The sequence below is a fragment of the Eptatretus burgeri genome, chromosome 8, assembly GCF_056783735.1.
Source record: "Eptatretus burgeri isolate ZD-2024b chromosome 8, Ebu_testis_v1, whole genome shotgun sequence".
In the NCBI taxonomy this organism is placed as follows: Eukaryota; Metazoa; Chordata; class Myxini; order Myxiniformes; family Myxinidae; genus Eptatretus; species Eptatretus burgeri.
The window spans coordinates 45,143,481-45,163,033 of NC_140968.1; the positions used below are offsets into that span (position 1 = coordinate 45,143,481).

Sequence of the window (19,553 nt, forward strand, 5' to 3'; positions counted from 1 at the left end):
AGGCTTTACACCAAAGAGGTCAACGATTGACCGTATCCTTGCTCTTCGTGTCCTCACCGAACACAGACGAGAGTTTCGACAGGGGCTGCTTGCAGCCCATGTTGATCTCTGTAAAGCGTTCGATTCAGTGAATCGGGATGCCCTCTGGAGGATTCTTGGTCTTCGTGGGGTGCCACCAAAACTGATCGATCTGATGTCTGAACTCTACTCTGGTACTGAGAGTGCTGTGAAGTGTGGTGGTACCATCTCTGACTTATTTCCAGTTGTTACTGGAGTTCGTCAGGGGTGTGTACTGGCCCCCACACTTTTCAGCACTTGTATGGACTGGATTTTAGGGAGGATGTCGGAGAGATCAAGCTGCGGTGCATCGTTTGGGAATGTCAAGATCTCGGACCTTGATTTTGCAGATGATGCAGTCATCTTTGCGGAGACTTTAGATATCCTTTTGGGGGCCCTCAAGGTGCTGAATGAGGAGTCGGAGCTGCTGGGATTACGGGTTTCTTGGGTCAAAACTAAGATCCAGGCTTTTGGTGACATCTTGGATGCTGCTGTCCTGTCTGTGTCTGTTTGTGGTGAGGATGTTGAGGTCACGGAGAGATTCACTTACCTTGGCAGTGATATTCATCTATCTGCTGGCTGTAAGCTAAAGGTCACGAGACATCTGAGTCAGGCCTGGGGAGTCATGGATTCACTGGATCATGGGGTGTGGCGCTGCCGGTACCTTTGCGGGAGGACGAAAGTCCGAGTCTTCAGGTCCTTGGTACTTCCAGTCTTGCTCTATGGATGCGAGACTTGGACTCTGACCAGGGATCTGAGACGGAGACTTAATTCCTTTGGTACCAGGTCTCTTCGGAGAATCCTTGGCTATCGCTGGTCGGATTTTGTGTCCAACGAGTGGTTGCTGAGAGAGACTCGGATGAGATTTGTTACCTGCATAGTCCGTGAGCATCAGTTGCGGCTGTATGGACATGTGGCTCATTTTCCTGACGCTGATCCTGCTCACCTGATTCTCTCAGCGAGGGAGTCTCATGAGTGGAGGAGGCCAGTGGGCCGACCACGTGCCTCATGGTTGCAGCAGGTTGACCATCATCTCAAGGAGATGGGGATGGGCCTGGCATCTGCCTGGGGGATGGCCAGACAGAGGCCCCTGGAGTACGGCTGAAAGTGGACGCAGCGACGCGCTGTTCTGGCACATGCTCCCATACCTGACCTGACCTGATGTGCGGTATCAGCAGTGCGGCCATTTGAGGTAAGGGAGGGGATGGAGGGGGAACATACACCAGAAACGGATTTGATTAGATGCCACCAGGATTTTGAGGAGGGAGAGAGGTTTGAAAGTTCAGACTTGAGCTAAGAAAGATGTTGTTTTCTGGCTCTCCTGAAGGTAGATACACACTTGTTCCGAGCTTTATGGAAGGAACTGAGATTACCCTCAGATGGGTTTGCTTTCCATGAGGCAAAGGCAAGTTGTGTCAGGACAACTGCCTCGCCACAAGCTTCAGTGAACCAAGGGCAGGAGGAAGGGTAGGACAACTGAAGACGAGAGGGGATAAATCTGTGCATGAGGGAGAGCAAGTTTCTTTGAAAAAATTCCCAGGAGGAGTTGATGTTGGAGAAAGTAGCGATAGGAGACCAGTCGATAAGTTTGATGGCTGCTTGGAGACTATGCCAGTCAGCTTGAGTGAAATGCCAGACTCAACGGCGGTGATGTGTTTCTCTGATAATAGCCAGAGAGATGTCCACTTTGACAAGGACGTGGTCAGAAGAACCAATTGGAGCGGCGGAAGAGAGCAGCAGATATTGTCAGGGAAATTTGACAAAATCAGATCCAGAAGAGATGGAGTACTATTGGTTGAGATCCGGGTTGGGAAGTTGACTGATTGAGTCAGTCCCAATGAGTCGCAGAAAGCTTTTGCTGAAATGCCATGACATGTGAGAGAGGTACCCACACCTAGCCAACTGGCATGATGATAATTGAAGTCACCACATATGAGGAAGAGAGAGTTTGGATGAGAAGATAGAAGTTGGTCCATGTTTTCGGATAGTGAGGTGTAGATAGAGTCATCACTGTTAGGTGGACGGTACAGTACACATATCAACATGAGGTGGGAATGGAGGGGAAGCCGTAGCCAGAGGTATTCCTGGGGGTGTGGGGGAGTGCATGGAGAGTGAGGAATAGAGTCTTTGATGAAGAGAGCAACTCCTCCACCAGGACGAGGCTCAGGTCTGTCATACCGGAGGAGGGAGTAACCAGGGAGAGATATTTGGGAGTCAGATACATCTTGGGGGAGGAAAGTTTCTGTTAGGCAGATTGTTTGGTTTGTCAGTAGCAACCTGTATGGAAAGATCTGAAAGGTTTGAGCGAAGGCCCCGGATATTTGAGGTCCACACTGTTAATGAAGAGGGAGGGGAGGAGGCTTTGGGTGCATGGGGGGTATGGGAGGGGAGGGTAGGACAAGGGATGAGGGGGGGAGGTAGGGAGGGTTGTTGAAAGAGTGTGGTGGATTGCAGAATAGCTTGGGGATGGGGCTGGATGAGGAGGAGAAAAGGCTCTGTGGTGCTGGGGCAGAGGGGGGAAAGAGAGGGGGAAGAAGGCAGTTGAGGATTTGAGGAGGTAGAGTGAAGAGATGGAGGTGAGAGGGCCGTGGAAGGAGGTGGCTTTGTGGAAGAGAGGGGGTCAACTTTGAGAAGAATGAGTGAGGCGGGTGAATGGTGGGTGAAAGGTGAGGGGGGAGTTTTTGAGAGAGGTGAGAGGGAGGCTTGGAGGGAGAAGAGTGTGATGGTTGCTTTGAGAGGGAGGGGTGAGGGGTGAGTTGGCACTGAAATTGGAAAAAAAGCATGGTTGATGGAAAGCGAACATTCATAGCAAACTGGGGTTTTAAAAAGTTTTTGGTCAGGGATGCGATAAAACACGTTTCTTGAGGGATGCAATAAAGGCAAATTCAGAGAATGGAGAGAAGAAACGCTGTGACAGTTGGATTTTTTAGGCAAGGTATGAAGGAGAGGTCGAATTGAGAGCAGTCTGTTTAAATAGCAGAAGAGTAGTGCATTATGATACAGTAAAGAGTACCACATGTGTGAAAGAGGAAGATGAAGCATTATAAGAGATCGTTTTATGATTATTATTGTTATTGTTTAAGAGAGTTTTCATCAGATTAGGTCATGGAAGTGTTGTGGAAAAAAATCGTGAGGTGAATAGTGAAATTGGATCGATAAACGCAGGGGTCTAAACAGATCACGTGGTGATGGGAGAAGCACTTGGCTCTGGGAGGTGTCTCGTCAAATGTGAAATTATTTATTTTAAATAAGGATTGCGTAACATTTGGAAAAGGGAAGGTCGAAGTAAAATCGTGGAAGTGTTGGTGAATTTGGATGGTAAACGCAGTGTGAAGCTGCTGGGTTGATGAAAAGTACCAGGAAGAGTAGAGGGAGACACGTGGTTAAAAGAGGTGTGGAGATCGAACAGATAAAAGGAAGATTATTATTTTTTGATGTATTTTTGAAGAACAGGTAAGTTTCGGGAATGGAAGGTTATAGATAGGAAGAAATCGTGAAAGTAATGGCGAGAGAGGGTCAGCTCAGTAGAATAAAGATGGTGTGCTGGCAGGAGGAAGAAGAAGAGGATGCAGAAGAAGAAGAAGAAGAAGAAGAAGAAGAAGAAGAAGAAGAAGAAGAATCAAGACTTGTGAGTGTGCAAGGAGAAAGGAAGTTTTTTTTAAAATTTAAGACAAGAAATAGAGTGTTTTGTTGGGAGGGATGGGGGACGTTGGGAAAGTGGGGAAGATAGAAATTGAAGATAATTGGGAGAAAATACAAATAAACACAATCGTACACCGAGGGGAACGATGGGTCGGCATCAAGCACTGGGTAAGACAAGGTCGACGAAAACTCACAAAATAGCACGATTTTTGAAACAAAACCGAACTAGGAACACACAGTAATATGTAGGTGAGAAAATAACAGTTAAAACGGGACAGATAACGACCGGAAACTTAACTTTGAAATCGTCAGCAGAGAGCCCTGAAGGAGACCTGCCAACGCTCCAAACCCAGAACCGGAAGAGTTGATCTCAAAGTTTAGGGAGAGTTTAGGAGTTGATATCAAGGAAATGATTAATAAAGGGAATTAATAAAAGAGATGCAAGAAAGCTTTTTACCAAAATACCCAGCGACACAAACAGGAGGCATAAGAGGAAAGTTAAGACTAACAAGACAGGGGTATCTCACACAGAGAGTCCATAATGTGTGGAATGATCTTTCTGGGAATGGGAAGGTGATAGCAGCAAGGACAGATTAGGTTTAAAATGGAATTGGACCCTAATTGAATTCAGATGATCTGTGGGCATTGTATGCATGTTGTGTTGCCTACGTATCTCGAAATATTGATTCTCTGAGTTGTGGGTGTTGTCAAGCAGCAACAGGTCGCCTTGTGTTCAAGAAACCCTCATCAAACTTTCCACCGCTCCAGTCGCCCTCCCCATTCCAATTTAGTGGATGTCGGGTTTGATTGGGTTTGCGGTGCGGGTGTGGTTGTTGTCGGCAAGGTGGTGAGCTCATGAATTGAATTTATGTATTCGGCTGGGTTTGGGGATTTGTGTGTGGCACAGGTTCGTGAGCATCCCATCTGACAATAAAGAGGAAAACAATGCCACCTCTGATGGAGTACGCAGCACAATTTCATTACTGCACAACAGGTGGCACAGCATGAGCGAGAGGAGATCGATTTCATGAGATCGAAAAACCTTCGTTCCACTTGATAATGTCACTATAATCGGCACCTTTTCATATCACCATTTAAACATAAAAAGTACCTCTTACTGTATATTTTACATGATTGCAGAGAAGACTCGAATAGCCCTAATTGCATCAAAGGCAGGGCTGGAGAAACGCATCAAAAGGAAACATTTGCAACACATTGTTTGCCAATGAATGTCATCCTCATCCTTGGTTGGCAGGATGGCTCGATTACTGCACTGTGTTATTTCCAAAATGAAATGCAATACATTCTGTTTCAGGAAATGCGATGCTGGACCGACATCTCGCATCATGTCCATGTGCACCCTTGGTTGGTGTGCAAGGGTGAATGATCCAATATTGCAGGAAATATTTCCCATGGTCAGAGACAGTGATGAGGTACCATGTTCCAGCAAGTTCGTGCTCATTCACGTTTTGCAACCACTGCAAGTCCAGGTGCTCATCTTTAAGCGATTTTAAATGTGTGGGCAGTAGTTCAATTGCATCAACAAATTGGAGGTTCCTCCTTTGGTCTACATTAAAGGACAGTGCCCATCTCATTGAAGAAATGCACAATTTCCTGGAGGACCTTTGACAAGTAATCTTTGTATACAAAGTCAAGGCTTGTGGAAGAGCTGGAACACAGAATGGATCAGGAAGCAACAGAACAAAAGGAAAAATAGAAAGAGGGGGGAAAACACCAAAAGCAGGATTTAAGGACAAAATAGAGGGAGACTTGTTCAAATAAGGGATGAGGGAAGGAATGGGGGGGGCAGGAGAGGAGAGGATGCATGGGGTGGACAAGATGGATACTGAAGGGAACTCTCAGGAATTGAAAATCTGTAAATTTGGAAAGAGGTGGGCTTGGGGGTGGAGAGGGGAGTGTTAATGGGGATAGAAAAGATTATTGTTTTAGATGTGGGTAATCTGAGATGGTGGTCAACAGCGATCTTGAACACCTGGTGGAAAGAATGGGATTGAAGAGAATGTGGAAGTTGGTTCCACAGGTGGGGGTTGGGGGTGGAGGGAAGAGGAGCAAATGAGTGGAGATGAGCGATGATTCTGGATTTTGGGAGTTTCACTGGATGAGGGGCAGAACGGGACAAAGCACGGAAGGAGCAGAGGATGTTAGTCCAAAAAGGAGGCAGAAGACAGAGAGACCACCGACTTGTCTGTGATGGGAAAGTGATAGGCCCATAGACTCAGCTCTTGCAAAATACTGAAGCTTTGTAAGGTACTTACAGTAAGGCATCACTATATTTTGTAGAACTGTGCACACCAAGCACCTGTGTTGGTGCCGGAGCAACAAAATTGTAATCAAGGGGTGGCAGGATATTTCATTTGGCAATATCCTCACCAATGAGCTGTCTATCTTAAGTTCAAGGTTTGACGGAATCAAACTTTAAGAAAACGACTTTTCTGATGGAGGAGCAGCAGGGAACGCCACGTCTCAACAGGAGCATCGCCCTAACCCACCGCTTTGTGGGTGGAAATCAGCCAAGTTGGTTGTCCCATAGGTATCTAAGTTGTAAACATTAGTGAAAATTTACCCCTCGTAATTTGCATGACCTCTATTAGGTAGGGGTGGCGAAGTGTGGATATGGCACTGGCATGGACTATATAAATCGCCACTTCCTGCATTCAAGTTAATTTCTCGTGTTGTATATTCTTGCATTTATGTTCCAATCTGAGCACTTGCTTCATGTTTCTCCGACTCCAGATTCAAATCCCAAATATTGCATTATGTCCATTATTGAGTAATGCTCTTGCAATTCATAAACATAGGGACAATACCCCTGGGCGCTCACCTGGTAGTGGTTGGATAAGATAGCCAGAGAACCACTGGTTGGCATGGATGACCCACAAAATATATAACGGAGAAGGAAGTAAATACCTGTGGATTAAAAAAAAATGTCGTGGACAATCTTTGGTATATCACGGGTGATTAAGATTGTTGTCAAGTTTCATCGGAATTGCGTATTTTCTGAGAAGAAAACAAATGCATATTTTAGGGGGCAACCCTCCCCCATAGACCCCATTTCTTTTTCTTTTCTTTTTTTTTAAATAGTGTGAACAAACTTTGGTACATCACGGGTGATGAAGGTTTTGGTGAAGTTTCGTCGAAATCGTATGTGTAGTTTCGGGCAAGAATTTGCTAGTATTTCTGGATGGACAGACGGATGACTTGCCATCGCATAAGCTCCTCAGAACTACGTTCCAGGTGAGCTAAAAACTAACTCTGCCTACTCGTCGCTCTGATGACGGCTTTAATTAAAAGTTAGCATGTTGTACTGCACTTCACAAACACATTGCACGTCGATCTGTGCGTGCCAATGAGGATGTCAAATGAAGTCAAACACACAAAAAAGGATCTTTTATAACACGTTGATGTTTTCTTGTTGTTGTTGCACTTACAGGATGGCCTAGATGAGAGGTACAGACACTCGTCTCGAAGCCATCGAGCCTGGGTTTGATTCACGACCCAAGTATAAACTGTCAGCCTGGTGTTTCACAGGCAGGGTGATTCATCAGTGTGTGCCGTCCCTCGGATGGACGTTAAACTGGGTGTGCCATCTGCCAGCATTAATTGGCAGATGTTAAATATCCCATGGTGTCCTTCAAGAAGAGTAGGTGAGCTGTTGCTGGCGCCATGGCCAAATTCCTGCCCGAATTAGTCGAATGTTAGGCCTTGGCCAGCCGGTTCGTAAAGACTCTGGCCAATCTTCCCCCTGCTGACTATCAGCTTACACCACATGATACTAACAGGGTATTTCATGTTTCTATATGTGGTGAATGACGAAACTGCAAATCTCAATTGTGTTGAGATATCACCGAACCAACGAATGTTTACACAAGCAGTAAATGGTGAAACTGTGAATGCCGAATGCGTGAATGCAGTTTACATGCCGAGAGGGAGCAGTTTCGTATGGGTGAAAAAAAAATCAAAATCATAAAAGTATTGAGAAATTTATGAAACCTCCCACCTTAGGACACCAGCTGGGACCCCAAAAGGTTCCACAGAAAGTTTGGAAAGGCTAGCCCCAAAACTGAGGGAGTAGTTCAGGGACAGAGACAGATACTCCTGCTTTATTTTATAGATTTTGTGTGGTCCTTTTGTGTTCGTCGTGCTTTATTCTAAAGGGTTAAGGATGTCGTGCCGATGGAACCGCTTACAATAAAGCTCCAACTCCTGCTTCTTCCTCTTCCCTTCCAGAACGACAGGCTTTTAAAACCTTTAGAATAAACCATGACGGACACAAACGCATACACCGAAGGACGCTTGCCCTTTTAGTAATTGATGTGTCGTGACGTCTGGTGATGTACTTTCAGTTTGAGTAATGCATGGACTCCATGAGATCCTCCATGAGCCAAAAGTATTGTGAAAAAGACTTACTGTACTCTTTAAAGGTATTGTGAAAAAGACCGTAAGGATGGCAATTTTGATGTTTCGGAGTATATAATAGATATTGGATAGCATTAGAAAGGTGCATATCTCATGCTTAGCTTGTGAAATATAAATTATGAACCTCAATGTAACTTGTAGCCTTGGTTTAGCAACTCTGGGTTCCCCCCACCCCAAAACTGATGTGCCTCTGGCTATGGCAAAAACAGCAGAGCAGCAAGCTGCTGTTCATGGCCTCCCACTTGGGAAACAATTTGTTCATGTTTTATGTATGACATGTGAAATGATTATGTCGAGGAGCAAGGATGTGACAAGGGGATCCAGGGAACACGAGATCATGTTTCAGGCGAATGTTATGTTGTGTCTTGCTTCATGGTTAAATGAGTACGCAAGTGTACAGTGGAACTTAACAATGTGACGCAGCACCTTAGCATCTCATAAGACGGACACACAAGCTCTCTCTCGCTCTCTTTCTTTTTGATAACCATAAACCACGATATTGCAAACATTTTCCCGAATCGCCCCCATGATCTGCATCTCACATCATTCATATTCATAATACACTTTCCAACTATTATCAATCAGAAACATTCAAAAAAACATTTTTTTTTCCGCAAAAGGGCATCATGGCATCATGATGCAAAAGGCATCATGAACACAAATTCCTTGTGGTCTGCAGTGTTATACAACCTCTGCCATCAGGAAATGAGTCTCCACACAACCAGGAAAATATACAAAGCCACGACGAAACTAAAGTCAACATCGGACTAGCAAAGCGGAAACCCAGGATAGATGTATCCTATCAGGCTATATATGGTGCACAAAAATTAATGGATGTTCTCAAAAGGAACACATATGATTGGCCTCATTTCTAAGTTGTCCAAATAGCGACCAGGTAGTTTCCCGAGCCTGCAGGCCAGGTCTGCACCTTTACATCATTGCCCTTCAATGCAAATACGATTGAACTTTTGGCAACGTGATACTTTGAAATGGGCAAAAAAAATCCCAATCGCGCTCGATCAGCAGGATTTGTGGTTCAATTTTCAACAGTCACATCAAAGTACGAGTACAGAGCCATCCACAAGCCGATAAACAACAGCCTCGATGTTCTCCAGAGACTTCAACATTTATGAGAAGCCTGGTGTTGGCTTAACGGTTAAGTTGGCAGGCTTAAGATCTTAGGCTCTCGAGTTCTAGCCCCTGTCGTGCAGTAAAATAACACCAGGTGGGTTGACTCAGCCTGTCATCCTTCCGAGGTCAGCAAAATGAGCAGCAGCTTACTGGAAACGGGGAGCACTGCATCAGCGGCACAGACACACTCTGTGTGCTGCAATGATGCAACCAGCAGCCACGTGCTGCATACAAAATAATAATGAATATTTATGAGAGGAGCTTTTCTGAGGAATTCCATCACATGATCATCATCACGTTGCACTTGTTGCCTCACTCACACAGAACACTTGAAGACATTTCATGTGTAGAAATGAACTCTTGTTTTAAATGACCTGACAAAGTTCTGAAAATCCAATTAACGATTTTGCTCCTGAATTTGTGACATTGCAAGTGCCATGATGCAGAAAGACTTGCTGGTGGATACGAACGAGGTACGAGGGTAATTCAAGGTTGACGCGGACTTTTTATTCCCGAGACTCAAAAGTATAGGGGGGCTGGTGAAGGTTCACCTATTCAAAAGGTATTGTGATGTTTGTGGGGTAGATGGAGGAATTTCATAGTAAAGGTAGGATTGTATAGTGTAGTATGGTCTGTGGACGAGAAGGAGACCTCTCAGTGTAAATTAAGAAGAGGAAACTGCCAGCTTAAGATTGTTACGTGTCATCACATGGAGGGCGGTGCTGTTTTACTTCGGTAGGGTTTAAGGCTAATTTCTCCCAGTATGTGGTTGCCCCCTGTAACCTTTTCCTACGGCTCTGAAAGCCGACTCTAAAAAGGAACGACGCTTTAACAGCGGCAGCCGGCGGGCCATGCCCCGTGGCTTTGGATGAGTCGGTGTGACATGAGAGAAGAGGGCATAATCAGAGAGGAGATAGTTGGGCGAGTTGTGTGTGATTGAGAAGAGGGTCTCGCTGGTTGGTCCCTCCTCAACACGGTGAAGAAGGCTACGTGATTCTCGTGTTCGTGCTGTGTGAATTTGCCCGTTCACTGGAGCAAGACGCAAGCCATGACTGTTCGGCTGAGTCGCGAAATTGTATGTTTATGTGAGAGAGAGAGAGAGAGAATGAGAAGAAGAAGAAGGATAAGGAGGATAAGAAGAGGAGCACGTCTCTCAGCAATAACTCGGCATGATCCCGTTGTGTGTGTGCGAGGAAGGCGAGCCATCGTTGTGAGCGGACCTGATGTTAAGACAGGAGTGGAGTTGGCATATTCGTTCGAGAGAAGAGACTGTACAGCAGTTGGTGAGCCCTGGTGTCGAATACCTCCGCACTAATTACCTCACGTACGCTTCCCACCCAGAGAACGGCTTGGCACCATTTCTTTGGGTGCGGTTTCCCACACAGGACGACGCAGTTCAATCCCCAAACCGCCGAAAGGATCTTCTCTGGACACCCAGCTCAGTGCCAGAATAAAGGAAGGGATTTTCTTTTATTTTATCTTTCCCCTTGTTTGTTTCTGTATCTGTATGGAGGCGTCTCAAAATTAGCTCACGCTGCATTACCTCATGCTTTGATTTATGTTCATTAAACCCTTATATATTAAAGTTGCTTGTGAAGGTCTATTTGTTGTGGGTTCGAGTATAAACCCTTGTGCTTCCGTCCTGGCGAACGCCTCTGGTACGTGCTTCGCCCCTTCCCGTCCTCCGTGCACTATAATCTCCAAGGATCACGTGTTCGCCTCCAAGGTAGAACCATTCGGCTATCCGTGCAGGTCAGTGTTAATCGCCCGTCCATGACAATTGGGTCGGGGTAATTAACTTAACCCCCTGGACACGACAGTATTCTCCCTCGACACGTATGCTTGGCCCAACGATGTGGCAGCGTCTCAATACAATTGGCATAGAAATCCTTGGATAGGTACACAGCCATTTCAGGATGCTTTGGCATCATCATCAATCGCAAACTTGATACCACCCCAATGGTCTATGAGTGGTCTTAAGAGATAAAAATCACAAGGTGACAGTCTGGACGACCAATAGGGATGAACAGGAAATCGCCAACCAATTTCCACGAGTATCAAGGTCTCTTGACGCGTGGTGGAGAGGCTAGTGCTTTGGTACGCACCTTGTGCTAACAGGATTGAATTTCAAGTGAGTGTGACTTGTTTCTTCACTTCAAACACCAACATCCAATTATTCTGCAATTTCAGGTCGAGCAATTCTCCATAATTAGCTTGTTCAACATGTTTAACGTTTGTTGAGCGACAGCCGTTGGACACAGATCAGAATGCTCAAGGTCTCTCTGCAATAATGGAATTATGAAATGATGCATGAATGCAAACGAGGCCTTTCCTGGAAGGGATGCCTGCCTGATAAATCTCGCTCCCACGTAAATAATAGCTGGCCCAAGATTTATGTATTTTCATGTCGTGAATATGTCCTTTGTTGAGGGGTTGGTAACGACACACAGCATTGTCTTTGCAATTGCAGACGTCTATTAAATAAATCATCAAAACTGCCACGTCCACAGGACACACTGCTGCAAAATCCAAAGCCCACTCGCCGGCAATGAAGCCAGCGACCATCGAGGGTTTGGGTAGCACGTGCCCACCCACAGTTCTTCGGGCCTTTCGCCGGTGCACATCACCGGGAATCTGTAGTACGGGCCCTGTCGGTGATCTGAGAAAGTTCTCCACCTCTTTCGTCATGCAGAGGCACACCTTTCTCCAAGGCACTTTACAAGCATTATCGACTTTGTTGTTTTTTTTTTAAAGAAGCTTTGTGAGTCATTTTAGCTAACAATCTTCATCTCGTACACACGGAATACATTTTAGCATGCCCAAAAGCCGCTGTTGGTAGGGGGTTCTACGCGTGCGTGCAAAGCAGTCCGGGGCGGATTTCGACATTTCAAAAGTCCCATGTTTTGAACTCACCACGTGATTCTAATTTTCTTTTTTTAACACGACGACGTGAAAGATATCCATCAACAAACTGTGGAGATGGTCTCCGATGTACTTCAGCTGACTGACTGGTGATTATTACACCCCAGTTCCACCATCACATGTTATTGCTGGTCACACCGTGTTGATTTTTCCAGAATGCTTTGACCAGCATTGATGTGACACTCACGGTACAACTTGATCAGGATCGACGACACTACATTTACAGTGCTGTCTGATTCAAACAAAATCCACGCCAACCTTGAATGATCCTCGTCCACCGATGAATTGGTTTCTGCGGGAGGTGCTCGACTTGCTGTTTGTGACTTTAAGGGGAATTAATACACGCGTTCACCGTTTCCCTAAGCCTGGTGTTGGCTCAGTAGTTAGGGTGGCGGCTTGGGATCTGAGGGTCCTGAGTTCAAGCCCCGTTGGCCGCTGAATTAATACACCAGGGGGTTGACTCAACCTGTCATCGTTCCGAGGTCGGCAAAATGAGTACCAGTTCCAGTGTGTGTGTACTGGTAGAGGGGCACTGCCTCAGTGACACAGTCGCTCCTCAAGAAATGATAGCTACCCAGGCAGCTAAGCTGCCATACGACCACCACCACCACCGTTTCCCTGCATAGAATGATCATTCACGGTGTAAAATGACCACGACAATAAGTGTGTGAGACATGATGGAAAACGTGCATGTGGTCCGTGCGACCTCCACCAGATGCGAAATCCTCGTGGCAGTACAGACGGGTCCCGTAGTGTGGACCCAACTGGTGCTCGACCTTGGACAAGTATCATGATGACAAGTTTTTTTTTATAATTAATTATATAATTACAATTAAATTATATTTTATAATGAATTAATTAATTAACAAACAAATAAGCAAAACAAAACCATTCAAGCCGTTCGAGCGTTCCGTGCATTCGAGAACTTGCAGAGGTGAAACATGGGGAGGGTGTTAAAGAGCTCAATGAGACGCCAGTGGCGTCATAGCCCGCATCGTACGCACGGCGTGCACGCTTTCACAGTGCGCGGATGTCCGTGCACGGACGTACCCGCGTCGGCGTACGTCTCGGTGCCATAGCCGTCCTGCAGACCGTTGTTCCACGTGCCTTCGTAGCGCGAGTCCCCGGGAAGACCGCAGCGCCGCCCGTACCGACCGCGTGCTCCGTACGTCCACTCTCCGCAGTAGCTCCATCTCTGCTTGCTCTCCACACCCAGTCCGTGCCGTTTTCCCTGAGACCACTGGCCAGCGAACGTGTTCCCGCTGGGCCACGTATACATACCGGATACCTCGAAACCGCGCCGCCACGAACCCGTGAACTCGCCCTGTCCGTGCGGGCCCGTGCACACGCCGTGCCCGTGCGCCTTCCCGCCCTCCCAACCGCCGCAGTACGCGCCTCCATCGTCGAAATCAAAGCGGCCGCCCGTCATCCGAGGGGACACCCGGAGCGACCTCCGCGATTCTCCAGACCTGAGCGGTTTTCCCCACAGCTCGGCTCTCCCGGCCCCAGGGTGCCGAGGTGGTGCCTTGGCACCGAAGAACGAGCGTGAGAGCGACTCGTCCACACCGAGCCACTCTCCCTCCCTCACCGCGTATCACGTCAGCTCTTCTCATCCCCGGAGAGCGGCCCCTCATCGTCCCCCCACCCCCTCCGACCTCACCACTCCTCTCCTCGAGACCATTACCTCCATCCTCCCCTCACAACTCGCCCGGCCTTCTATCCCCAATGCGCTTGTCACTCGATTTCGCTGAAGCGTCTCCCATTTCTGCACAGCCTCATCGCCCCCCCCTCCCCCCTCTTTCCAAACTCCCCCGCTCAAAAAAGGCTCTGACCATAGAAGGCGACCCAGTGTGGTTCCTACCCCAGCCCGAAATAAACACGCAACAGGCGATGTGATCATGCAAGTGAGGCACAGAAAGCATGCGAAAAAATGGGCACGGAGAGGGATGGAGGGATGGAGGGATGGAGGGATGGAGGGATGGAGGGATGGAGGGATGGAGGGATGGAGGGATGGAGGGATGGAGGGATGGAGGGATGGCGCAGCTCTTCTCCCTCCAAAACACAACCCCAGATCGTTTCCACGTACAAACATTTATCCTCGGCACGGTTTTCATGGCAAACGAGCAGCAGCAGCAGCACCTGTGTGCCAAATGGTGTGTTTCGGTCGCTCACTGCTTCAGGTGTGGAATGTGTGCGCACTCGTTGAGACTCGAGCGGCCTGAAGCGCGGCGGTGTTGGTTATGGTTTCCCGCCTTTCTCAAGCACGTGTGTAAACACAGGGGAAGATGGAGAAGTGAAGAGGAGGAAGGTCGTCTTAATACCCATGTACTCGAACCAACAGCTCGCACGCACCGTACAGGAGCACTCAAAGCACGTGCGGAAGGTGGGCAAGCCAGTTGTTTTCCTGTCATCTCCATGAGGAAGGCCATGCACAGCAAACGCGTCGTTGAATTAACACCAGGAGGGTTGACAGCCTGTCATCCTTCCGAGGTCGGCAAAATGAGGACCGGCATGCTGGTAATGGGGGCACTGCATCAGCAGCACATATGGCACACACAGCCAATGATGCCACCAGCAGTCTTGTGATGCATATGAAGGAGAAAGGGATGATCTGAGATGGTGGTTTTGTTCTGTTCTTGCATATGGCAGCTTGGCTGCCAGGTAGCTGTCATTTCTTGGAAGCGCAGCTGTGCCGCTGATGCTGTGCCCCTTCTCCCTTTAGTCATTTGGTTGACCTTGGAATGATGACAGGCTGAATCAACCCCACCTGAGATCGAGGCAATACTTTGCAGGTATGATTGCCTATCCGTGAGGAACAAAAAGTTCTTCACCGATGACTTCGCCGGTCGCACTGGTTTGGCAACCATGAAATGGTTTAAATTTCAACCTCATTGGACACATGGTCTGGAAGCCAGAATTATTTAATGTTTTGAATCCGGGTTCAGGGATTTAAATCAAACTTGGTCCAAGTATGTATGATGATGTAACAATGTGGGCAGAGGCATATTCTAGCGACGTCGCAACGTCAAAGAGTGTCCTTCTTAAATTAGGACAAGATGGAAACCGTGAAGAATACAATTCTTCTTCGACTTCACAACAATTAATTTGAAGACAAGGGTTGGCAAGATGGCCAAGAGGTGTACACACTCGCCTCTAAGCAGTCTTGCCTGCGTTTGAATCTTGGCCCAACTATAAACTGCCATCAATGTGTGTGGCCGTCTCTCGGATGGACGTTCGACTGGGCAACCCGTCTGCCAGTGTTAGTCGGTCCACATTAAAAGATTCCATGGTTTTCTTCGTGCAGAGGGGGCGAGCTATCGCCGGCATGCCGAACAAATCACAAATTCCTGCTGCAGCCTATGGGGAGCACTGCATCAGCAGCACAGCCACACTCCCAGTAAAATGATTCGACAGGAGGAGGAGGAGGAGGAGGAGGAAGAGGAGGAGGAGGAGAACTCTGTATCAAATGAAAGGTCCTCAAACTTCTGAATTGCAATTGAATTGCGATTCACCTCCTCAGCTCTCACCTCCTACTTCCGAGTTGCCGTCTTCTTCACCACATGATCACTCAAATCCCACATGATCACAAACTCCTGCACCCCCACCACCTGACACTCAGGCTCAGCTATTGCTGTTAATGAAAACTGACGTTTTCCCAGCCATCTCCTCACAAACCAACTCACCGAAACTTGTATTCACACTGCCATGTTACCATATTCCATTCCACTTTCATACAGATGTTTATAAACACATGATCATGTACAATTTGGGTTTTCTGACAAATCACCGCCATTTGGTTCCAGGCGTGAGGGAGTACCAACACGTCGCTTAGCTGGCTCAGCCGTTTCATTGAAGCATGATAGTGTGGCAAATAGGGTCGCGACCATTCTTGGAGTGTCCAAACTGTCGGTGGACTGGCGTGATCACTTCAGCAGTGGTTTCTCAGGATTCGGACCGGCCAACTGGGTCGGCCTTACAACTATCAGAATGGTGAGTGCGAGTGTGTGAAATGATTTCCAGCCACATGCGCGAAATTTGTGATCTTATTACAGAAACCTTTCTCGATATAATTGGAACTTGGTCACATTGTTCGGACTGAAGATGGGAAAGGTTAGATCATGCCATTGCTGGTAAAGATCAAAATACTGTACGAAAATGACTCATGTGGAAGACACACCCCCCCCCCCCGAATCTCACCCACCCCAGAAATATCTTATCAGAATTTGGGGTGCATATTATCCATGAGAACTGAAGTGGAAGATGTCTCCAGATGTCTCACACTGATACAAGATAAACCTTTGTTACTGGGTGACACCGTCTAAAATTAAAAAAAAAAATGCAGTGCCTTGTGTGGGATATCTTATTCAACAATGAACAGATTTTTTTTTGTGAATAACAATTGTTATTTTGATTAAAGAATTAAAATTGTTTGGTTATAATACAGTCCTTTGCTTTTAAAACCTTTTATCTAAACTTTAAAAATACAAGACACCTTGGCGGATGATACATGAGCGATTGCGGTGAATGAAAAGGGATTTGACAAGGAACTGTTGCGGTTTTCTGCAAAAGAACTTCTTCAATCTCCCTATACTACAACGCAGGCCATCGGCCTTGTCTTGTTTATCTCAAGTTATTGATGTTGGTCAAGGAGAAAGGGAAGATATGCAAAAGCTTATTGATATTATGCCTGGTGTTGACTTAATGGTTAGGGTGGGGGGCTTGGGATCTGAGGATCCTGAGTTCAAATCCCGCTTAGCTGTTGAATCAATACCAGGTGGGGTAAACTCGGCCTGTCATCCTTCCGAGGTCGGCAAAATGAGTGCCAGCATGCTGGTATACTGTGTCGGAGTGGCGACCCGTCCAGGATTGTGCACAATAGCCAAGGAGACTGCTTAAGCAGAACCAACGATCTGCACAGAGTATGGTCCCAATCTCCTTATTGATATTATTGAAAGTACATGCAGTACCATATTAAACATTGTGAATGTACCACTTTATGCTGACCTTATTCAAGTTAAACAATAAAGAACAAGAGATTGAAGTCCCTCGCCAGGAATTGTTTTGTGTGGTGTTTGTGTAGTTTTGTTCGTGTACTGGTGTGTTATGTAATTAATAAGAGACATAACTAGAACTGCCACTTTATAACTGCTGGCAGTGATGACCGGGTACTAAGACATCCCGCTTTGATCGGATACCTGATCCTGACCCGTGTTGTTTATTATTATTATTCAATTGAATTCAGAATGGGATTAAAATAATATTTAAAAAAAAATGACCGTTTTTACAGCCATTTTTCCCTGCCGTGCAGGGGTTAGGCTTTTTCTTGAGGCAATGTTTTTTATGGCCGGATGCCCTTCCTGACGCCAACCCTGGTCGCCTCTTACGACACACAGGGATATGCTACACCTATTCTAACCGGGGCATACACCGGGACCAGTACACTGGTACTTACTTCGCCGACCTCAGATGGATGACAGGCTGAGTCAACCCCCTGGTGTTAATTCAGCAGCCAACGGGGCTTGAACTCAGGATCCTGGGATCCTAAGCCGCCACCCTAACCACTAAGCCAACACCAGGCTTAATGGGATTAAAATAAATTCAATTCAAATCAAATGGAAGACCAAATAGGTACAGTACTGCATTTGAGTCATCAGAAGGAACCCAAACAAGCAAAAAGCAAAGATCAAGTCATCAGGAGGAACCTGGATAGGAGTCACATTTCAGCTGCTACTCCTCTACCCTCAAACCCAACCAGGCACAGCCAAGTAAACCTGGCTGAACAGTCCTTGTGCAAAGCAAATGAGGCATATCTATGATCCATAACATGTTTTCACAAGTTAAATTGATAAGCATGATGAAAAAGCAAGATAGTTATCCCATGTACTCAAAAGCAATTGAAATAATAAAAAAAACATCATGATGCTAACTTAGACGTATTGACCTTATGATATGGATGCAATTTTAGTGACATCTTGGCATTGGATTGAAGCATGGTCAACCCAACAAGGCCTTTAAATTCAAGGAATCGTGATGACAATCATCATTCTATATGCCACCCCTAAACCCACAGCTCGGAACAATGATTGATCGATCTTCTGCAGTGGTTAGAACAAGCATCTTTCCAAAGCAATTGTGTTCAATTCTGGTGCCTTTCAAGAGCAGCTATTATGCCTGTTGTTGGCTTAATGGTTAGCGTGGGGTGGGCTTGTGATCCTAGGGTCCAGAGTTCAAATCCCGCTCAGCTGTTGAATTAATACCAGATGGGGTTAACTCGGCCTGTCATCCTTCCGAGGTCGTCAAAATGAGTGCCAGCATGCTGGTATCCTGTGTCGGAGTGGCGACCCATCCAGGATTGTGCCCAATAGCCAAGGAGACTGCGTAGGCAACACCAACGCTCTGCACAGAGTATGATCCCAATCTCCTCCTATTCTGATTGTGATGCAACTCCCTCCTGTGACATCACCATAGAATAATATCCTTGGATCCCCAAGAGCACTTGAACAGCATAGACATACTTTGGGATATTGAGATGGTGCAAGGAACCAATGCTAAAAGTTCAACAGGGCTTTGATTGATGTGTGCTAACCACCATGGGAAGCAAGGAGGCTGACGTTTCAGGCATTAACCCTTCCATGCGGCTCAGCAAAACCACCTCTTCCTTTTTCTCAGCTCATTCAGGATGCACATGTTCAATTAATAACCCTCTCCTGGTTAAACTCCAAAAATCCAGGCTTTCCACATACCTCCCCTGTTTTGTTAATAGTTTCTTCTATTTGTGGTACTGGCCTCTTGAGACAGTTCAATCTCGCTCTTCTCTCCAGGGCTTCAAGCAAGCAGTGCACCACTATCTGAGGTCCATACCCCATCCATTCCCACAATCTTTTGAACCCCCCCCTCCATTAACCTTACCTCTCCTAATCCTAACCTCAATCTTTTGAACCCCCACCCCCCAACCATTAACCTTACCTCTCCTAATCCTAACCTCAATCTTGTGGGTTACTGTGTTGCCTACCCTCCTCTCTCTCCTCTTTTGCCAGTTCATTCCCTTGCTTATTCTTTCGAACTAAGCCACACTCGCCCCACTGTCTCTGTGTTGCCTTTTTCCCTGTCATCTCACTCTTCCATGAGCCTCAAATTTGTATCCAAGAATTTTATTTTTCAAAAAAAGCCGTTCCTGAATGACAGATGTTGCCTTTTGCGACCCAGAAACAGAATATATATTTTTAAACCCCCAAAAAGAAGCACCTGGCTTCTGCGAGGCTGGATCAATTTTAAAGGTGCACCATTACAGGCAAAAAAACTGCATCATGAAGGATACAGTCGTTCTTATGTGACCTTTAAGCTGGCTGTCCCATCTAATAGAT

At 46.6% G+C, this 19,553-nt stretch overlaps 1 protein-coding gene across 1 annotated transcript in view; it reads right to left on the reverse strand.

The window, feature by feature from the left end:
• The window catches only part of LOC147021645 (uncharacterized), a 105,175-nt gene extending 91,279 nt beyond the window's left edge, over positions 1–13,896 (reverse strand). The window contains exon 1 of the mRNA XM_085891821.1: positions 13,240–13,896. Coding sequence (XP_085747947.1) covers positions 13,240–13,618 — 379 coding nt within the window. The 5' untranslated portion in view covers positions 13,619–13,896. The remainder of the gene's footprint in view (positions 1–13,239) is intronic.
• Between the last annotated feature and the right edge of the window lie 5,657 nt (positions 13,897–19,553).